Source organism: Mobula birostris, chromosome 10 (assembly GCF_030028105.1).
Source record: "Mobula birostris isolate sMobBir1 chromosome 10, sMobBir1.hap1, whole genome shotgun sequence".
Lineage (NCBI taxonomy): Eukaryota > Metazoa > Chordata > Chondrichthyes > Myliobatiformes > Myliobatidae > Mobula > Mobula birostris.
In genome coordinates, this window is record NC_092379.1 from 145,127,259 (window position 1) to 145,147,577 (window position 20,319).

At 43.5% G+C, this 20,319-nt stretch overlaps 1 protein-coding gene across 2 annotated transcripts in view; it reads right to left on the minus strand.

The window, feature by feature from the left end:
• The window catches only part of LOC140204370 (tripeptidyl-peptidase 2-like), a 193,393-nt gene that overhangs the window by 84,601 nt on the left and 88,473 nt on the right, over positions 1-20,319 (minus strand). For both annotated transcript variants that reach the window (XM_072271060.1, XM_072271061.1), the window contains exons 12-18: positions 19,943-20,058; positions 19,188-19,359; positions 17,778-17,935; positions 13,278-13,354; positions 7,138-7,244; positions 4,714-4,868; positions 389-505 (exon numbers count right to left, since the gene is read on the minus strand). In XM_072271060.1, the coding sequence (XP_072127161.1) occupies positions 389-505; positions 4,714-4,868; positions 7,138-7,244; positions 13,278-13,354; positions 17,778-17,935; positions 19,188-19,359; positions 19,943-20,058 (902 nt within the window). The remainder of the gene's footprint in view (positions 1-388; positions 506-4,713; positions 4,869-7,137; positions 7,245-13,277; positions 13,355-17,777; positions 17,936-19,187; positions 19,360-19,942; positions 20,059-20,319) is intronic.

The window sequence follows — 20,319 nt, forward strand, 5'->3', positions numbered from 1 at the left end:
ACACCGTCGCAGAATAGAGGGGCATCCTTTTAGAACGGAGATGAGAAGGAGCTTCTTTAGTCAGAGCTTGGTAAATCTGGGGAATTGTTTGCCACGGGTAGCTGTGAAGGCCTAGTCATTGAGCATATTTAAAACAGAGGTTGTTAGGTTCTTGATTGGTCAGAGCATTAAGTGGTACAGGGAGAAGGCAGCAGATTCGGGCTGAGAGGAAAATTGGATCAGCCATGATGAAATGACGGAGGAGACTCGATGGGCCAAGTAGCCGAATGCTGCTCCTATATCTTATGGTCTTAATTGGTTCAGCACAATCTTGTGGGCTGAAGGGGCTGTTCCTGTGTTGTACTATTATATATTCTAATATTAAAAAAGCAGAGAAGTCAATACTTACAATGTGCACTACATCAGTGCTGCATTTCAGCCCATGGAATGAAATGGTGTAGTCAATGGCAGTATGGCCCAGGCTCGACCACCAGTGAGCAATGCAAACCTCAATGGTCCCTCCTTCCTACAAAAAGTGAATAGGTTATTTTCATTCACTTCCTCAGAGTTATTTATTTACTTATTGTTTTGTATTTGCACAGTTAGATTAGATTATGAGAACACTCAGTCCTCTTTTATTGTCATTTAGAAATGCATACATGCATTAAGAAATGATACAATGTTTCTCCGGAGTGATATCACAGAAAACAGGACAAACCAAGGACTAACACTGACAAAACCACATAATTATAACATATAGTTACAGCAGTGCAAACAATACCATAATTTGATGAAGAACAGATCATAGGCACAGTAAAAAAAAAAGTCTCAATGTTCCGAGTCAATCGACTCCCGAGTCCCCGATAGCGGCAGCAAAAGGGAGAAACTCCCTGCCATAAACCTCCAGGCACCGTCAACTTGCCGATACCTTGGAAGCACCTGACCACAGCCGACACTAAGTCCATCCGTCTGAAAACTCCAAGCTTCCGACCAGCCTCCCGAGCGCCATCCTCTGACGAGCGCCTTCGACCTCTCCCCAGCCGCTGAAACACACAAAGCCAAGGATTTCGAGGTCTTCAGCTCCAGAGATTCCGATTACCACACAGTAGCAGCGGCAACGAAGTGGGCATTTCAGAAGTTTTCCAGATATTCCTCCGTACTCTCACGTCCGTCTCCATCAAATCAGAATTGTGCATGGTCCCCTATTTGACAGATAACAGATATCATCACCGAAGTGGCCGTATGCGCTGCCGTCGCGTCGCCATCTTCTCCTCCTGCCGGGAGGTTTGTCTTCTTATATACATTCGTTGTTTGTCAGTCTTTGTGTGTAGTTTTTAATTGACTCTATTGTAATTGAATGGGGTGCGCAGTAGCCTTGCAGTTATGGTGATGCTATTACAGCTCAGGGTGTCAGATTTTGGAGTTCAGTTCTGGTGACATCTGTAAGCAAGTTTTACGTTCCTTTCTGGGCACATGGGTTTTTTTCAGGTGCTCCAGTTTCCTCCCTCAGTCCGAAGACGTACAGGTTAGTAGTCTAATTTCTCATTGTAAAGTGTCCTGTGATCAGACTGCTGTTTAATTGGTGGGACAATTGATGGTGCAGCTCAAAGGCCTGGAAAGGCCTGTTCTGTGCTATATCGCAAAATGAAATAAATAAATATTTCTTTCTTATACTGTGAATGGCCACAAAAATATGACTCTCAAAGTAGTACATGATGATGCTGTAATAAAAATTTTCATGCAAATAAAATAAACTGTACAAATACAAAAACAAAATAATAATAATGGCTGGCTGGTGGCGTAGTGGCATCAGCGCCAGACTTCAGAGCAAAGGCTCCCGACTTCAGGTCCAGCCTGCTCCCTTGCACGCTTTCTATCCGTGCTGGGTTGAGCGTCGAGCTAGCAACTCGGCCTTGTAAAAATAAGAAAGCCTGCTAAAAAAAAAACACCGTCATGACGGCGTCCCGATGGCTCCACTCGGAGTTAAGAGCTTTCTGCTTCTTCTTCATAACAATACTAATTAATAAGCAATAAATATATATAAAACTTATACAGACTTGGAAGTGAGTCCACAAGTTATGGAACCAGTTTAGTGTTGGGGTGAGTGAAGTTATCCCCATTGGTTCAAGAGCCTGATAGTTGATTGGCAATAACTGTTCTTGCGTCTGGTGGTTTGGGTCTTGAGGCTCCTGCACCTTATTCTTGATGGCAGCAGTGAGAAAAGAGCATGTCCTGGTTACTGGGGGTCTCTGATGACAGATGCTGCTTTCCTGTGGCAATGTTCTTTGTAGATGTCTTGAGCTGCTTATTGCCTATTTAACTCCTTCTATGTTCTCTGGACTAAAACCCTATTGCTGCCCACCAAATCACCTCCAGTGATTTCCTATGGAGAGGTACCATTTCACCGCATCCCATCTCTGCTCTCCTGACACCCAACTATTTGTCTGCTCCCCCTCACTGAACAACTCATTTCCTCCGGCTTTTTCTCCATCCAAAAGTCTACATTCTCTGTGGCATCACATCCACTTTTGTTCAGAAATTCAGTTCTTCAAATTCCTTGCCACTCAGCACAACAACCTGTTTACCCCACCAGCTCCTTGAATTGCTGCTCAGGCTTCATCCACCATTCCTCCACTCTGTCTGGCTGAACTTGCTCTCAGAGTCAATACTTTCTTACACACAGCATTTCTTCCCTTTGCTCCCAGAGGTACATGAGACTTACCAGGGGTGATTGATAAGTTCGTGGCCTAAGGGAGAACGAGTCAATTTTAGAAAAGCTAGCACATTTATTTTTCCTACATTTACACACTTAGTCCGGTGGTCGTTGAGCATACAGATCCCTTCTTTGTAGAATTCGGCGTCTTGGACCTCCAAAAGGTGGTCCATAGCAAGGGTGATTGATAAGTTCGTGGCCTAAGGTAGAAGGAGGTGAGTTATACAGCTCTTGTTACATGCACGTGCAGTTCAACTCTGCGTGAAAATGCAGAAAGTTTGAAGTTAATAACTCATCTCCTTCTACCTTAGGCCACAAACTTATCACTCACCCCTGCTGTGGACCACTTCTACAAAGATGCTCCACGACCGCTGGACTAAGTGTGTACACGTAGGAGGGGACTATGTTGAAAAATAAATGTGCTAGGTTTTCTAAAATTGACTCCTTCTGCCTTAGGCCACAAACTTATCAATCACCCCTCGTACATTCCACACCATCAGATTTAGGAACATTATTGTCTTGAATCAGCGTGGATAATTTCAATCACCACTACTCTAGACTGAATCTGCAGCTTGCAGATTCACTTTCAAGGACTCTTTACAACTCGTGCTCTCAGTATCATTTTTATTTGCAGTTCGTCTTCTTTTGCATGTTAGTTGTTTGTCAGTCTTTGTTTGTTCGTGTATAGTTTTTCAAAAATTCTACCGAATTTCTTTTTTTCCTTAAAGGTCTGCACCAAATGAATCTCACAGTAGTATACTTTCTCATGGACAGTTTGCCCCACTCCTGTCAGGGAGGAGGCTACATAGCATCCACACCAGGATCACCAGACTCAAAAACAGTTACTTTCCTCAATCAGTAACACTGATCTACACCTCCACCCCCTAACCCACCCATCCATACCCCCAATCACCACTACTTTATCATCTCCTGTCAGTTACCTTATGTACAGACATCCTGTGCCAAGCGTCACATCATGGACATACGCTCAATCTACATAAGCTATCTTATGCCTTTATATTTATTGTGTTTTTTTATTATTGTGTTCTTTATCTTTTGTGTTTTTTTGTGCTGTATCAGATTCAGAGTAACAACTATTTCATTCTCCTTTACACTTGTGCACTGGAAATTACATTAAATAATTTTGAACTTGAGTAATGCATCCGTACTTTGATTATAAATTTACTTTGAAAACTATAACTAAACACTTCATTGACCCCTTCAGTCATCACATCATTTGCACAGGTCGAATTTTAAAATATTAATTTGTAGAATAAGAAATCAATAAACATATTCAACAACCTTCGCAGGCATTAGGGCACAAATTAAAAAATAGTCAACATGGATATAATTGGATTGTTTCAGGGAAATCGAAATGCATTTGGAGTACTGTGAACAGTTTTGGGCCCCATTTCTAAGATGTGCTGGCATTGAAGAGGCTCCAGAAGACGCTCATGAGAATGATCACAGGAATGAAAGGGTTAAGGTATGAGGAGTGTTTGATGGCTCTGGGCCTGTACTTGTTAAAGTTTAGAAGAATGAGGGAGAATCTTATTAAAACCCATTGAATATTGAAAGGTCTGGATACAGTGGATATGGAGAAGATGTTTCCTGAAGTGGTTGAGTCCAAGACCAGAGGCCACAGCCTTGGAATAGAGGGACATCCCTTTAGAACAGAGATGAGGAATTTCTTTAGCCAGATGGTGGTGAATCTGTGAAATTCATTGCCACAGATGTCTGTGGAGGCCAAGTCATTGGTTATAGTTACAGGGAAGATTGACAGGTTCTTGATTAGTAAGGGTGTCAAAGGTTACGGGAAGAAGGGTAGAGAATGGGGTTGAGAGGGTTGACGAATCAGCCATAATCAAATGGAGGAACAAACTGATGGACCGAATGGCCGAATTCTTCACCTATGCCTTATAACCTTCTGGTAATGAAGTTTCAGTCCATTCATTAAAAAGTCGAAATAAGAATACGGATCTTCGGAACGTGCTTGCAACCAGTAGTGGTGCAATACTCACACGGACTGCAAAACTATCCGTTGCGGTAGCTTTCTCCGACAGGTACAGGTGTCGGTAAAATTCATGCACCCGGAAGGCTTTCAGTTTCTGAAGCTGGACAGCATGCACTACAAACTCCGATGTTTTGTCTTCCGACCTCGAAGTTAAAGTTATCTCTGGAACATAGAACACAGAACATTAAAACACAGCGCAGGCCCTTCTGCCCATGATAATTATGCTGACCCTTTAACCTACTCTAAGCTTAATTTAACCCTTCCCTCTTACATAGCCCTCTATTTTTCTATCATCCACATGCCAATCTAAGAGTTTCTTAAATGTCCTTAACACATCTATCTCTACCACATCCATGGGAAAGCGTTCCATGCACCCACTAATCTCTGTTCAAAAAAAACATCTGACATCCCCCTTATGCTTTCCTCTAATCACCTTACAAATATGTCCCTCTTATTGGCCATTTCCGCCCAAGGGAACAGTCTCTGGCTCTCCACATGATCTATGCCTTGTAGACCACTGGAAACAAGTTCCTAAGAGAGGCATGAATTAATAGCTCCAAGAAGATCAACCCCTATATTACCTGTACTTGTGTTAACCACAGTATCCATACAATGCATTTCTAACTGTTAATATTACAACAGGAACAACATGGTACCAAAACAGTGCAGAGAGATGAGGAGGATAAGGGCCCTCACAGATGCTCTGAAACCCAAGGATTAAATTGTTACTCTCACTTGTTGCTCCACTGTGTCTGCATCAGCCGTCTATTAGTATAGGCACGCCAGCACTGCAATTAATGTAACGCTTTCCAGTGCCATTAATTGGGGTTTAATTCCCTCTAGCTCTCTATAAGGAGTTTGTATACTCTCCCTGAGACGATATGGGTTTCCTCTGGGCGCTCCAGTCTCCCCTCACATTTCAAAGACGTACAGGTCAAAGATAGTAAATTGTGGGCACCAGAAGTGTGGTGACACTTGCAAGCTGCCCCAGGGCACATCCTCGAACTATGCTAGTCGTTGATGCAAATGACTCATTTCACTGTACGTTTCTACGTTTAGACATATATGTGACAGAAACATTAATCTTTAAATTTCGACCTATACTAATTCCATTTAACAGCACTATGTCTATAATCTTCTATGTTTTGGCAATGCAAGTGTTATCTAAATGCTTTATAATGGTAATGGAGTATCCCAGCTCCACCAGCCCGTCAGGCACTGAGTTCCAGATTTTAACCTTCATCAAGGTCAAAACAATCTTCCTCAAGTCCCCTATCTTTCCTCTTACCTCTATCTCATCCTACCTCTTACTCCTACCCGATCTTACCTCTTCTCTATCACCTCTAGCCTGTCTTACCACTTACCGCTAACCTATCTCACCACTTACCTCTAGCCTATCTCACCACTTACCTCTATCCTATCTTACTACTTACCGCTAGCCTATCTCACCACTGACCGCTATCCTATCTCACCACTTACCGCCAGCCTATTTTAACTCCATCCTATTTTACCTCTCATCTTTATCCTATCTTACCTTTGGAGAAGGAAAAGTCTGATGTTAAACCTCTGCTGCCTTGCGGCCATACCCACCCATGGGAAAGGCTTCAGGAGAAAACCCAGTGGAAGCTGGAGTCTCTAAGGCAGTTTGATGTTGTTAACAACTTCACTCTGGCAACCTCTACGACGACACTGGTGTCAAGCTGCATCGGCGCTTGCCCTTCCCTTTGACTACATCAGTAACGTGGAGAGGGGGAACCCGCCGCATGGGCAACAGCCAGCTCTTCAAATCTTCCCACCCGGGCTTGTGCCCCGGAGAGGACACAGTCCACAGTCCACTAGAGGAGCAAACCCAAGAACCCTTGGGATCGACGACTGCCTACTACTATCTTACATCTTACCATCAATTTGGGCTCAGGAATGGTAGCCCAGGACAGCAAATCATGGCCAACACTCTATCAAGTGCAACTACAGATGACCAGTTACACTCACAGCACAAGAATGAGTTTTTGTTCAAGAATTCTTGGAAGATGTTTGAATTACTGATGTTCTATCATTTTTCCAGATCCATCTGTTGTGTTTATTAGGGGTACCATGGTAGCACAGTATTTAGCAAAACGCTATTGCAGCGCGGGGCGGAATTGAATTCTGGCCTCCTCTGCAAGCAAGTTTGTACCTTCTTTCCTGTGACCGCGTGGGATTCTCTGGCTGCTCCAGTTTCCTCCCACAGTCCAAGGGCGTACCACTTAGTAGGTTAATTGGTCATTGCAAATTGTACTATAATTAGATTAGGGTTAAATCAGTGGATTTCTGCGCAGCACAGCTTAAAGAGCCAGAAGGGCCTGTTCCATGATGTATCTCTAAATAAATAAATATAGCTGAATGACTTGAGCTATAACATATCTAAGAAAATTAGCAGGAATGTATCACGCACCAGCCCACGTAGCTCCTTGGGGTACTTCAATAAATTCTCTTCTGATGTCTCCAGGCTTGAAGGCAACATCTTTTTGCTCAATTTTGTATTCACAACCTGCATTTACCCTGGAGCCACACGGAGGAAGGAGAACAATTAAAATAGTTTTATTATCTACAACGTCAGTGAGTAGAAGAAAGCCACAAATGCAAACTTTGCAGTCGCTTCCATTGACATTATTGAATGATTCCTCTTGTGTGGGAATTCTGGACTCATGCTCAACCTATGGCTTTTGTTCTAATAATCAGAGGATCACCGGAGACTCCCTCCCCTCTATTTATGACATTCACTGAGAATTTTTGCAGACGAAGGACCCGGAGTATTGTTGAGGATCCCAACCACTCATTCCACAATCTCTCTGACCCACTGCTGTCAGGAAGGAGGTCCAGGAGCATCAGGACTAGGACTGCCAGACTGGGTAACAGCTTCTTCCCTCAAGCTACGAGACTAATCAATACCCTGGCATCACCAAGGGCTCCTCACTAGGACAGTGAGCTGTTTATTATTTATCTGTGCAGCGCACTGCATGCATTTCTGAATTATATTTTATGAACTTATTTGTGGTAATATTTTGGTTTATGTGCTGTGTGAGATACATGTTTTGTGTGTGCACTACATGTTTTGTGTGTGCACCAGAGAAACATCGTTTCATTTGGTTGTATATATGTACAGTCAGATGACAATAAACTTAAATTTGAATTAATACTAACTGTGAGGGTGATTAAATGTTTTTCCAGAATATCTTAGGATTCAACACCTGAATGATTTAAGCTATAGATGGGGAGTGAGCAGCCACGGAGAAACAGGGACGGATTTTGAACCTATAATTCCCAAAGCTCCTCCTGGGAGTTGCCTCTGTCTGTTTGGGTCTGTCGTAGATTCAATGATACCTACTCATCACCGTGATTAGTCAATAACTCCACGTGACTCCCCGAATCAACTATGGGATCTTTTTCCATAGAACCATAGAACATTACAGCACAGAAACAGGCCTTTTGGCCCTCCTTGGCTGTGCCGAACCATTTTTCTGCCTAGTCCCACTGACCTGCACCTGGACCATATCCTTCCGTACACCTCTCATCCATGTACCTGTCAAAGTTTTCCTTAAATGTTAAAAGTGAGCCCACATTTATCACTTCACCTGGCAGCTCATTCCACACTCCCACCACCCTCCGTGTGAAGAAGCCCCCCCCCATGTTCCCTTTAAACTTTTCCCCCTTCACCCTTAACCAATGTCCTCTGTTTTTTACCCTCCCCTAGCCTAAGTAGAAAAAGCCTGCTTGCATTCACTCTATCTATACTCATCATAATTTTATATAACTCTGTCAAATCTCCCCTCATTCTTCTATGCTTCAGGGAATGAAGTCCTAACCTATTCAACCTTTCTCTGTAACTCACTTTCTCAAGTCCCGGCAACATCCTTGTAAACCTTCTCTGCACTCTTTCAACCTTATTAATATCCTTCCTGTAACTTGGTGACCAAAACTGCACACAATACTCCAAATTCGGCCTCACCAATGACTTATACAACCTCACCTTAACATTCCAACTCTTAAACTCAATACTTTGATTTATAAAGGCTAATGTACCAAAAGCTCTCTTTACGACCCTATCTACCTGTGACGCCACTTTTAGGAAATTTTGTATCTGTATTCCCAGATCCCTCTGTTCTACTGCACTCCTCAGTGCCCTACCATTTACCTTGTCTGTTCTACCTTGGTTTGTCCTTCCAATGTGCAATACCTCACACATGTCTCTATTAAACTCCATCTGCCATTTTTCAGCCCATTTTTCCAGCTGGTCCAAATCCCTCTGCAAGCTTTGAAAACCTTCCTCACTGTCCACCACACCTCCAATCTTTGTATCATCAGCAAATTTGCTGATCCAACTTACCACATTATCATCCAGATCATTGATATAGATGACAAATAACAATGGACCCAGCACTGATCCCTGTGGCACACCACTAGTCACAGGCCTCCACTCAGAGAAGCAATCCTCCACTACCACTCTTTGGCTCCTTCCATTGAGCCAATGTCTAATCCAATTTACCACCTCTCCATGTACACCTAGCGACTGAATCTTCCTAACTAACCCCCCATGCGGGACCTTGTCAAAGGCCTTACTGAAGTCCATGTAGACAACATCCACTGCCTTCCCTTCATCCACTTTCCTGGTAACCTCCTCGAAAAACTCTAATAGATTTGTTAAACATGACCTACCACGCACAAAGCCATGTTGATTCTCCCTAATAAGTCCCTGTCTATCCAAATATTGTAGATTCTATCTCTTAGTACTCCTTCCAATAATTTACCTACTACCGACATCAAACTTACTGGCCTATAATTTCCCAGATTACTTTTAGAGCCTTTTTTAAACAATGGAACAATGTGAGCTATCCTCCAATCCTCCGGCACCATCACATGTAGATACCAACATTTTAAATATATCTGCCAGGGCCCCTGTAATTTCAACACTAGTCTCCTTCAAGGTCCGAGGGAATACCCTGTCAGGTCCTGGGGATTTATCTACTCTGATTTACCTCAAGATAGCAAGAACCTCCTCCTCTTCAATCTGTATAGGTTCCATGACCTCACTACTTGTTTGCTTTATTTCCATTGACTCCATGCCAGTTTCCTTAGTAAATACAGACACAAAAAACCCATTTAAGATCTCCCCCATTTCTTTTGGTTCCATACATAGCCGACCACTCTGATCTTCAAGAGGACCAATTTCATCCCTTACAATCCTTTTGCTTTTAATATACCTGTAGAAGCTCTTAGGATTATCCTTCACCTTAACTGCGAAAGCAACTTCATGCCTTCTTTTAGCCCTCCTGATTTCTTTCTTAAGTATTTTTTTGCACTTTTTATACTCCTCATGCACCTTATTTGCTCCCTGTTTCCTATACATGTCATACATCTCTCTCTTCTTCTTTATCAGAGTTCCAATATCCTTTGAGAACCAAGGTTCCATATTCTTATTCACTTTGCCTTTAATCCTGACAGGAACATACAAACTCTGCTCTCTTAAAATTTCTCCTTTGAATGCCTCCCACTTGCCAAACACATCCTTGCCTGAGAACAAACTGTCCCAATGCACGCTTTTTAGACCCTTTCTCATTTCTTCAAATTTGGCCTTTTTCCAGTTTAGAACCTCAACCCAAGGATCCGATTTATCTTTATATCCATCTAGCAATTCCCATTTTCCCTCTTGAATCTATCCTTAGTCACTTCTGGATTAACTCCAAACTCTGATCTTTCTCTGATCTTTAAAGGAGATGTTGACAGTAGAGTTATCTTCTTTAACCACACTCATTAGTACCACAGAAAGCAGGTTCAAAACCAGTTCTTGATGATTGCAAAATCCACAATTTTATTTTGAAGCTAACACATTTAATGTATGCATATTTATAACTAATGAATTAATAATTGAAATCATTGCTGGTGTTTTCTGTTCACAAAACCAATCTCTGACTGTCCTTCAATAGAGTTTAACAATTATTGACAGTGGCATCCTATTAAGGACATAGAACACTGTAGCACAATCCTGGCACTTCAGCCCACGATATTGTGCCAACCTCTTAAGCTACTCCAAGACCAATCTAACACTTCCTTCTCACACAGCCCTCCAATTTTCTTTCGTCCAAGTGCCTATCTAAGAGTGTCTTCAGTGTCCCTAATATATGTATCCCTGGTAAGATTTTTAGAGTGGTGGGTGCAAGGAATAATCTGCCAGGTGGGAGAGGCACATACATTAGGGACACCTACATGAGGTTTAGGAAGCAAGGATCGGATGGGTCTATTGAGAAATATAGGGTAGCAAGAAAGGAGTTTAAGAAGGGTCTGAGGAGAGCAAGAAGGGGGCATGAGAAGGCCTTGGTGAATTGGGCAAAGGAAAATCCCAAGGCATTCTTCAATAACGTAAAGAACAAAAGGATGACAGGAGCGAAGGTAGGACCGATTAGAGATAAAGGTGGGAAGATGTACCTGGAGGCTGTGGAAGTGAGCGAGGTCCTCAATGAATACTTCTACTTGGTATTCACCAATGAGAGGGAACTTGGTGATGGTGAGGACAATATGAGCGAGGTTGATGTTCTGGAGCATGTTGATATTAAGGGAGAGGAGGTGTTGGAGTTGTTAAAATACATTAGGACGGATAAGTTCCCCGGGCCCGCTGAAATATTCCCCAGGCTGCTCCACGAGGTGAGGGAAGAGATTGCTGAGCCTCTGGTTAGGATCTTTATGTCCTCGTTGTCCATGGGAATGGCACTGGAAGATTGGAGGGAGGCGAATGTTGTTCCCTTGTTCAAAAAAGGTAGTAGGGATAGTCTGGGTAATTATAGACCAGTGAGCCTTACGTTTGTGGTGGGAAAGCTGTTGGAAAAGGTTCTTAGAGATAGGATCTATGGGCATTTAGAGGATCATGGTCTGATCAGGGACAGTCAGCATGGCTTTGTGAAGGGCAGGTCGTGTCTAACCAGCCTGATAAGAGTTCTTTGAGGAGGTGAACAGGCATATAGACGAGGGTAGTGCGGTGGATGTGATCTACATGGATTTTAGTAAGGCATTTGACAAGGTTCCACACAGTAGGCTTATTCAGAAAGTCAGAAGGCATGGGATTCAGGGAAGTTTGGCCAGGTGGATTCAGAATTAGCTTGCCTGCAGAAAGCAGAGGGTGGTGGTGGAGGGAGTACATTCGGATTGGAAGGTTGTCACTTGTGGTGTCCTACAAGGATCGGTTCTGGGACCTCTACTTTTCGTGAGTTTTATTAACCACCTGGATGTCGGGGTAGAAGGCTGGGTTGGCAAGTTTGCAGACGGAACAAAGGTTGGTGGTGTTGTGGATAGTGTAGAGGATTGTTGAAGATTGCAGAGAGACATTGATAGGATGCAGAGGTGGGCTGAGAAGTGGCAGCTGGAGTTCAACCCAGAGAAGTGTGAGGTGGTACACTTTGGAAGGACAAATTCCAAGGCAGAGCACAAAGTAAATGGAAGGATACTTGGTAGTGTGGAGGAGCAGAGGGATCTGGGGGTATATGTCCACAGATCCCTGAAAGTTTCCTCACAGGTAGATAGGGTAGTTAATAAGTTGAGGGATAGAGTTTAAGAGTCACGAGGTAATGATGCAGCTCTATAAAACTCTGGTTAGGCCACACTTGGAGTACTGTGTCCAGTTCTGGTCGCCTCACTAAAGGAAGGATATGGAAGCATTGGAAAGGGTACAGAGGAGATTTACCAGGATGCTGCCTGGCTTAGAGAGTATGCATTATGATCAGAGATTAAGGGAGCTAGGGCTTTACTCTTTGGACAGAAGGAGGATGAGAGGAGATATGATAAAGGTGTACAAGATAATAAGAGGAATAGATAGAGTGGATAGCCAGCGCCTCTTCCCCAGGGCACCACTGCTCAATACAACAGGACATGGCTTTAAGGTAAGGGGTGGGAAGTTCAAGGGGGATATTAAAGGAAGGTTTTTCACTCAGAGAGTGGTTGGTGCGTGGAATGCACTGCCTGAGTCAGTCGTGGAGGCAGATACACTAGTGAAATTTAAGAGACTACTAGACAGGTATATGGAGGAATTTAAGGTGGGGGGTTATATGGGAGGCAGGGTTTAAGGGTCGGCACAACACTGTGGGCCGAAGGGCCTGTACTGTGCTGTACTATTCTATGTATTTAAGAAACATTTAGATAGGTACGTGTATGTTAGAAAAATGGAGGGCTATGTGGGATCAGATTGACCTTGTGTTCACTCAATAAAATGGGTTTCATATTCTCAACATCGTGGACTGAAGAGCCTGTATTGTGCTGTACTGTTCTATGTTTTACTCCTGTGGCCCGGTACCATTTTCATGCAGTGTTTCACATAGATAGGGTGAATGCACTATACTCTCAAGGATTGGGAACCAAAGCCCAGAGAACATAAAAAATAGAATAGTACAGGCCCTTTGGTCCAAGATATTGTGCTGACATTTTAACGTATTTCAAGATCCATCTAACGTTTCCCTCCTGCAGAGCCCTCCATTTTTTTCTTTATACAGATAGCATAGTCTCAGCAGGTATGGGTTCACAAGAACAAGCCAAACACTCGTTTGCACAAACCTCGAAGGGATAATAACTGTGACAGGAATTCGGAACAAAGGGCCAGCACCGGGAGCTGTTGTGTCATAAGCAATGACCTGAAGGAGGAGAGAAAAGAAAAGGACATTAGAAAAGGGAGCACAATATCGTCTGTTTCCCCATTTACTAACACTACAGGTGATTTGATCTTGGCCTCAGTTTTGCTTTTCTGTCTATTCTCTGTAATCCTTTAATATTTGGAGTAGAGAATCCAAAGATCCATTACATTCAGGCAAGGACTACCTACTCAACTCAGTTTTACCTCGGGAACCCCTCTTCTAAAACTCAGATTTCTGAATGGACAAGCCCCCTCAGAATCCTATACGTTTCATAAGGTCATGTCTCAATATTCTTAACTAATGAAGAGACACAACCTGCTCAAAGTTTCCTTATGACTGAAATAAGGCAAATTTTCAATCCAGGAGGTAAGTTATTGTGTTGTCCCTTAACTACAAACGTTTGTACATTAGATTCTCGTTAATTGAGCCATTGATTAATCGGAGCAGCTACTTGTTTGGGACAACTCTTAAAGAACAAAAACTAATCAAGAAAATAGCCAGGATTCCTGGCTTAGTAAATTTGCTGATGACGCAAAGATTGGAGGTGTTGAGGATAGTGTGGGGGGCTGTCGGAGGTTACAGCGGGACGTCGAAAGTATGCAAAACTGAGAAGTAACAGATGGAGTTCAACCCAGAGAAGTGTGAGGTGGTTCACTTTGGTAGGTCAAATATGATGGCAGAATATAGAATTAATGGTAAGACTCTTGTCAGTGTGGAGGATCAGAAGGATCTTGGGGTCCGTGTCCACAGGACACTCAAAGCTGCTGCGCAGGTTGACTCTGTGGTTAAATAGGCATGTGGTGCATTGGCTTTCATCAACCGTGGGAATGCGTTCAAGGGCCGAGAGGTAATATTACAGGTATATATGACCCTGATCATACCCCACTTGGAGTACTGTACTCAGTTCTGGTCATCTCACTACAGGAAGGATGTGGAAACCATAGAATTGGTGCAGAGGAGATTTACAAGGATGTTGCCTGGATTGGGGAGCATGCCTTATGAGAATAGGTTGAGTGAACTTGGTCTTTTTTCCTTGGAGCGACAGAGGATGAGAGGTGACCTGATAGAGGTGTATAAAATGATGAGAGGCATTGATCATATGAATAGTCAAAGGCTTTTTCCCAGGGCTGAAATGGCTTACATGAGAGGGTACAGTTTTAAGGTGCCTGGAAGTAGGTACAGAGGAGATGCCAGGGTTAAGTGTTTTTTTTTAAACACAGAGAGTGGTGAGTGCGTAGAATGGGCTGCTAGCAACGGTGGTGGTGGTCATTTAAGAGACTCTTGGATAGGTACATGGAGCTTAGAAAAATAGAGGGCTATGGGTAACCCTAGTTATATGCGTCTTCAGACAATGCGGATTCACAATTATGCGAGGAACCTATTTCTACCAACTTCTCATTATATGCATCCAAAACTCAGTTATGTGAGGAGCACTGCTTTCCCGCCAATACAAGTCATGTGCGCACGCCTCATAGTCTCACTGTTGGCACGAGAAGCACCGCTTTCCTGCCAAAACAAGTCACATGCGCACGCCTCACATCCTCACTCCCACCAGTCTCGCATTGGTTTTGGCAACGTATGGATGTGCTCTTAAACTTTTGTGTTTTTACCTACGGTGCAGTGATTTTGTGCTTGACTAATTTAAGTATAACTCCTAAGCATTCGATGTCAAGTCCTGGGCCATCAGCCAAGCGGTAGAGAACCGCTTTAACACTTGGAAAAATAGTTGGAAATTATAAACAGGGCAGCCTCAGGTGAAGGTAACACAGCTCTGGCACACTACCCTGTGCAGTTGCAGGCTATGATAGCTGAGTTAGGCATCACACCAAAGCAGGTGTTCAATGCAGACGAGACTGGGCTTTTTTGGAAGCGTATGCCGAAACGCACTTACATAAGTAAGGATGAAAAAACTACATCAGGTTTCAAGGCAGCAAAGGATAGATTGACTTTGCTTATGTGTTCCAATGCCAAAGGAGTCTGTAAGATGAAGCCTCTCTTAGTTTACCGTTCACTAAACCCCTGTACACTTAAAGGTTTGAGTAAGAATATGCTTCCTGTCCACTGGGCAGCTAACAAGAAAGCATGGGTCACTGGTCAAATCTTTGAAGATTGGTTTGCTAATCAATTTGTTGTTGAGGCTGAATGCTACTGCCGGGAACAGAAACTTGCCTTTAAAGTTCTTTTGTTGCTTGACAATGCGCCAGCCCATCCTAAACACTTGGACAGCATTCATCCTAACATAACAGTGCGTTTCCTGACGCCTAACACAACATCGCTGATTCAACCACTCAACCAAAGTGTGATATCCACATTCAAGGCGTAATTTTTTACAGCAAACTGTCTCTCAGATGCTGCAAGCAGCAGATGATTTTGAAGTTTACAACGGTGAGGGCATGGTGGAAGCCCTTCAACATCAGACATGCCATCAACAACACTGATGAATCCCGGGAAGAGGTCAGGTCTTCCACTCTGAAGCAACTGGCAGAATTTTTTAAGGCTGTGGAACACTTGACACAAATGGCGATGGACATGGACCCAAGTTTAGAACGGAGTCAGCATTTCAGTCGTTCCCTGCAGTCAACCCTTCTTCCCTGCAAGCAAATTTATGCTGAGAAACAAAATGCTGCCAAGCAAACAATCCTCACCACTTTCTCCCATCCGGTGTCATCCCCTGCTGCCGGCAGTACTGAGAGTTTTCTGAGTCTTCCTTCACCCCTTGCTGTCCTTGATGATCCTGATGACCACAACCATCCACCTCATCCATGTAAAGCTGCCCGACACCACAACAACCACTCATCTCCCGGAGCGAACACACCTGCCACTATACACCCTAGTATGTTAACTTTCTATGATTTATTACGTTGAATATCACTTAAGTTGCTGAAATATAATACAAATATTGCCTTATGGTACTGCTTTTGTGTCGTATTGGTATGAAAATGTGAATAAATTACATATAAAATATTTAGGAAGCCCTGAAGAACACATCCCTATTTTCTCCATTTAAATAATTATTCACATTATGTGTCGACTTCGAGGAACATATCCCCCACATATAACAAGGATAGGGTGTAATTTCTAAAGTACGTGTTTGGCACAGCACTGTGGGCTGAAGGGCTTGTAATGTGCTATTCCTAATCATATTATGCCTCTCCAAATGTTCATAAACCCTGCCTCTCAGGATCTTCTCCATCAACTCACCAACCACTGAAGTAAGACTCGCTAGTCTATAATTTCCTGGGCTATCTCTACTCCCTTTCTTGAATAAGGGAACAACATCTGCAATCCTCCAATCCTCCAGAACTTCTCCCATTCCCATTGATGATGCAAAGATCATTGCCAGAGGCTTAGCAATTTCTTTCCTCACCTCCCACAGTAGCCTGGGGTACACCTCATCCTGTCCCTTTGACTTATGCAACTTGATGCTTTCCAAAAGATCCAGTACATCTTCTTTCTTAATGTCTATATGCTCAAGCTTTTCAGTCTGCTGTAAGTCATCACTACAACCGCCAAGATCCTTTTCTGTAGTGAATACTGAAGCAAAGTATTCATTAAGTACCTCTGTTATCTTCTCCGGTTCCATGCACACTTTTCCACTGTCACACTTGATTGGTCCTATTCTCTCATGACGTATCCTCTTGCTCTTCACATACTTGTAGAATGCCTTGGGGTTTTCTTTAATCCTGCTCGCCAAGGCCCTCTCATGGCCCCTTCTGGCTCTCCTAATTTCATTCTTAAACTCCCTCCAGCTAGCCTTTTAATTTTCTGGATTTTAGGGGGACTAAAATTTCATGTGGATACTACCCACAGCCCATATAATAGTAGAAGACTCCCCTATTTTTTGTACTTTAGCCATTTCACAAGTAAAAGAAAATAATATTCCATTTAGCTGAAATATAAACAGAAGATGTTAAAAACACTCAGCAGGTCAGGTAGCTTTTGTGGACAGAAACGGAGTTAATATTCCAGGGTGATTATCTATCTTCTTGGGGCTGCCCTTGGCCTCTACTTGCTATTGAAGGTTAGGATTGGGGTTAGATTAATCAAGATATCATTTGAAATGGGAGCAACACCCATAAAACTCTGGAGGAACTCAGCAGTCTGTCAGCATCTATGAAGAAGAATAAGCCCTCAACCTTGAACTTTCAGGCCAAGATGCTACATTAGCACTGAGGGTCTTTGTCCAAATTATTGTCCGTTTGTTCCCCTCCATCAATGCTGACTGACCAGCTGATTTCCTCCAAAATTTTGTGTGCGCGCTCTAGATTTCCAGCATCGGCAGAATCTCATGTTTGTGATTTGAAAGGGGACACATTCACGTTCTCTCAGCCAACACCCTTTCTTCAAAGTAAGATGATTGTACCCTGACGCAACAAACACTAGCTCCAAAAGGATAAAACAGTGGACAGAGCACAGGACTAACCTCGGTGTAGTGTGACCCTTCCTTGAGACCGCGGGCATCCACCCGGATTGTCACCCGCCGTGACTGGTTCATCAGCTCCAGGTGGGAAGGAATCTGCACCCAGGATGCATTGCATGTCAAAGCCAGGTGTATCTGCAGACCAATCTTCTCACTGTTATCTACCGATTTAAATTAAAACAGCACTTCAGGTGTCTACATGACCAGTCACTTGGACTCACTAAACTTAGGGTGGCAATGTAGCGTCATGGTTAGTGTTACATTCCAAGAAAGAAGATGTACAGTCTATGGTTAGTAAATCGTGGATATGCTATGACGATGCTGGAAGCACGGTGACACTTCCAGGCCACCCAGAGCACATCCACTTCTGACTGTGTTGGTCAATAACACAAACGACACATGTAACAGCATTCCCAGAAGTCCAAATCGTAGCCCAAAGATTGATCGGAAGTCCAGAAGTCAGGGCCTGATGGCCAGAGCACTGAGTCTGTCAATCTCTGCAAGTCCACTGGGGAAATCAAGGCTCGATATCTGTGAGTCTCTGCAATTCCACTGGGGAAATCAGGGCTCGATATCTGTGAGTCTCTGCAATTCCACTGGGGAAATCAGGGCTCGATATCTGAGAGTCTCTGCAATTCCACTGGGGAAGTCAAGGCACAAAGTCTGTGAGTCTCTGCAATTCCACTGGGGAAATCAGGGCTCGATGTCTGTGAGTCTCTGCAATTCCACTGGGGAAGTTAAGGCAAAATGTCTGTCAATCTCTGCAAGTCCACTGGGGAAATCAGGGCTCAATATCTGTGAGTCTCTGCAATTCCACTGGGGAAGTCAAGGCCCAATGTCTATGAATCCACCAGTCCACTGGAGATTGGAGGCCAAAGATGGCCAGAGGCATGAGTCTGTGAATCTCTACAAGCCCACTGAGGAAGTTGAAGGCCAAATGTCTGCAAATCCAACAGTCCACTAGAAACTGGAGGCCAAAGGCGGCCTGTCTTAGTGTAAGCGGACTGCGTGCGTGTGTGCGTGGGTGGATGAGAGGGAGGGAGGAATGGGGCTTGTTTTGCTGTTGTTGTTTTGTCGTTTGGTTTGATCTGTTGTTGTTCGTGTTGTTCTGCTGAACCTAGTGGGCATTCTCAGCTGGCACCAGAACGTGCAGTGACACTTGTGGTGACTGTTCTACTGTAACAGGCCCTTCCGGTCAAATGAGCCCGTGCTGCCCAATTAACCTACTCACCCGTACACCTTTGGGATGTGGGACGAAGCTGGAGCACCCGGGGGGGATCCCATGTGGTTCATGAGGAGGACATACAAACTCCTTCCAGACAGTGGTGATTGGCGCTGTAAAGTACCATACTGCTAAATGCTACAGTACCATACATCCCACTATAGTTACAAAGAAGTTTGCTTTTTCCTTACCTGTGTCTTCAGGAAAGACTGGCTCCACGGAAACAGAGAAGTCAATTGGCACAGACAGATATGCTGGCTCCCTGAGGTAGATTCCACGCCAGTGGTATATCTTGACATTGAAGCCCAAATGGCTGCTTTTTACTGAGACATTTTGGCTGAGGTAGTCATAGGCTTTATCAATCTGACAGGAAGAAATTAAAGGCTATGTTATAATAAGGAACAGGGCTAAGGTGAGAGCGTGGCTCACTTTAATTGTATTATCATAACTCACCAACAGTAGCTGCCTACATCCACCCAATTATCTTTATGAAACTGCACATCACTCCATCTGCTCACGTTTAATGTCATTCAATCATACACATATAACAGCTAAATGAAACAGTGCTCATCCAGAGCCAAGATGCAAAACACAGCACCAACTGTCACACACAACACATACAGTCACAAAAAAGAAATAATAATAATCTTTGTCAGCACAAGTCCATGGCCTGATGACTGATGGTGCATAGGATGTGGTCCTGGAGCTACGTTTCTGCAAGAACAAGTCCGATCATCACGTGCAAGTGTAGCTACAGAAAACCGCAATCCGTCTTGTTTTCCACTGAGCGAACACTAGAGGGCGTCGCGGACAGGGGAGCCAGCCCCCAATCCAGCCTTTACCCAATGAAGACAAATGCATTTTTGAAATTTCTGAATGAATGAATGAAGACATCAACAACTGAGGCAAAGTATCTTCAGAAAGAAGGGTAATATATCTCGTTTACCTGAATGATTCCATGGCCTTGTGCAAACACTTCAACATTGTCCACCTTCATTGCTGTGTTCTCTAAAGCACGGCGCACTGAATGCACGGTATAACCAATGCCATTCCCTTTCAAACCTAATGTGAAAACAACAGTGAGGTTGGCACTGAAAAGGTGACACAGTAAAAAAAAAAGCAGGATGAACAGAAAGCAACACAACCATAAACTTTGTACACCAAGTGGAAAGAAAAGAAAGTGTCCAGTAAACTCACAGTGAACCCAGCAAAGAAGATTAAGTCAAAAGTGGGAAAAAAAAAGTTAATTGGTGGAACAGAACCATAAAATTTTGTATCAGGAGTTTTACTTGATTTTCAGAAAATGTTCCTCTTTTCACTGAT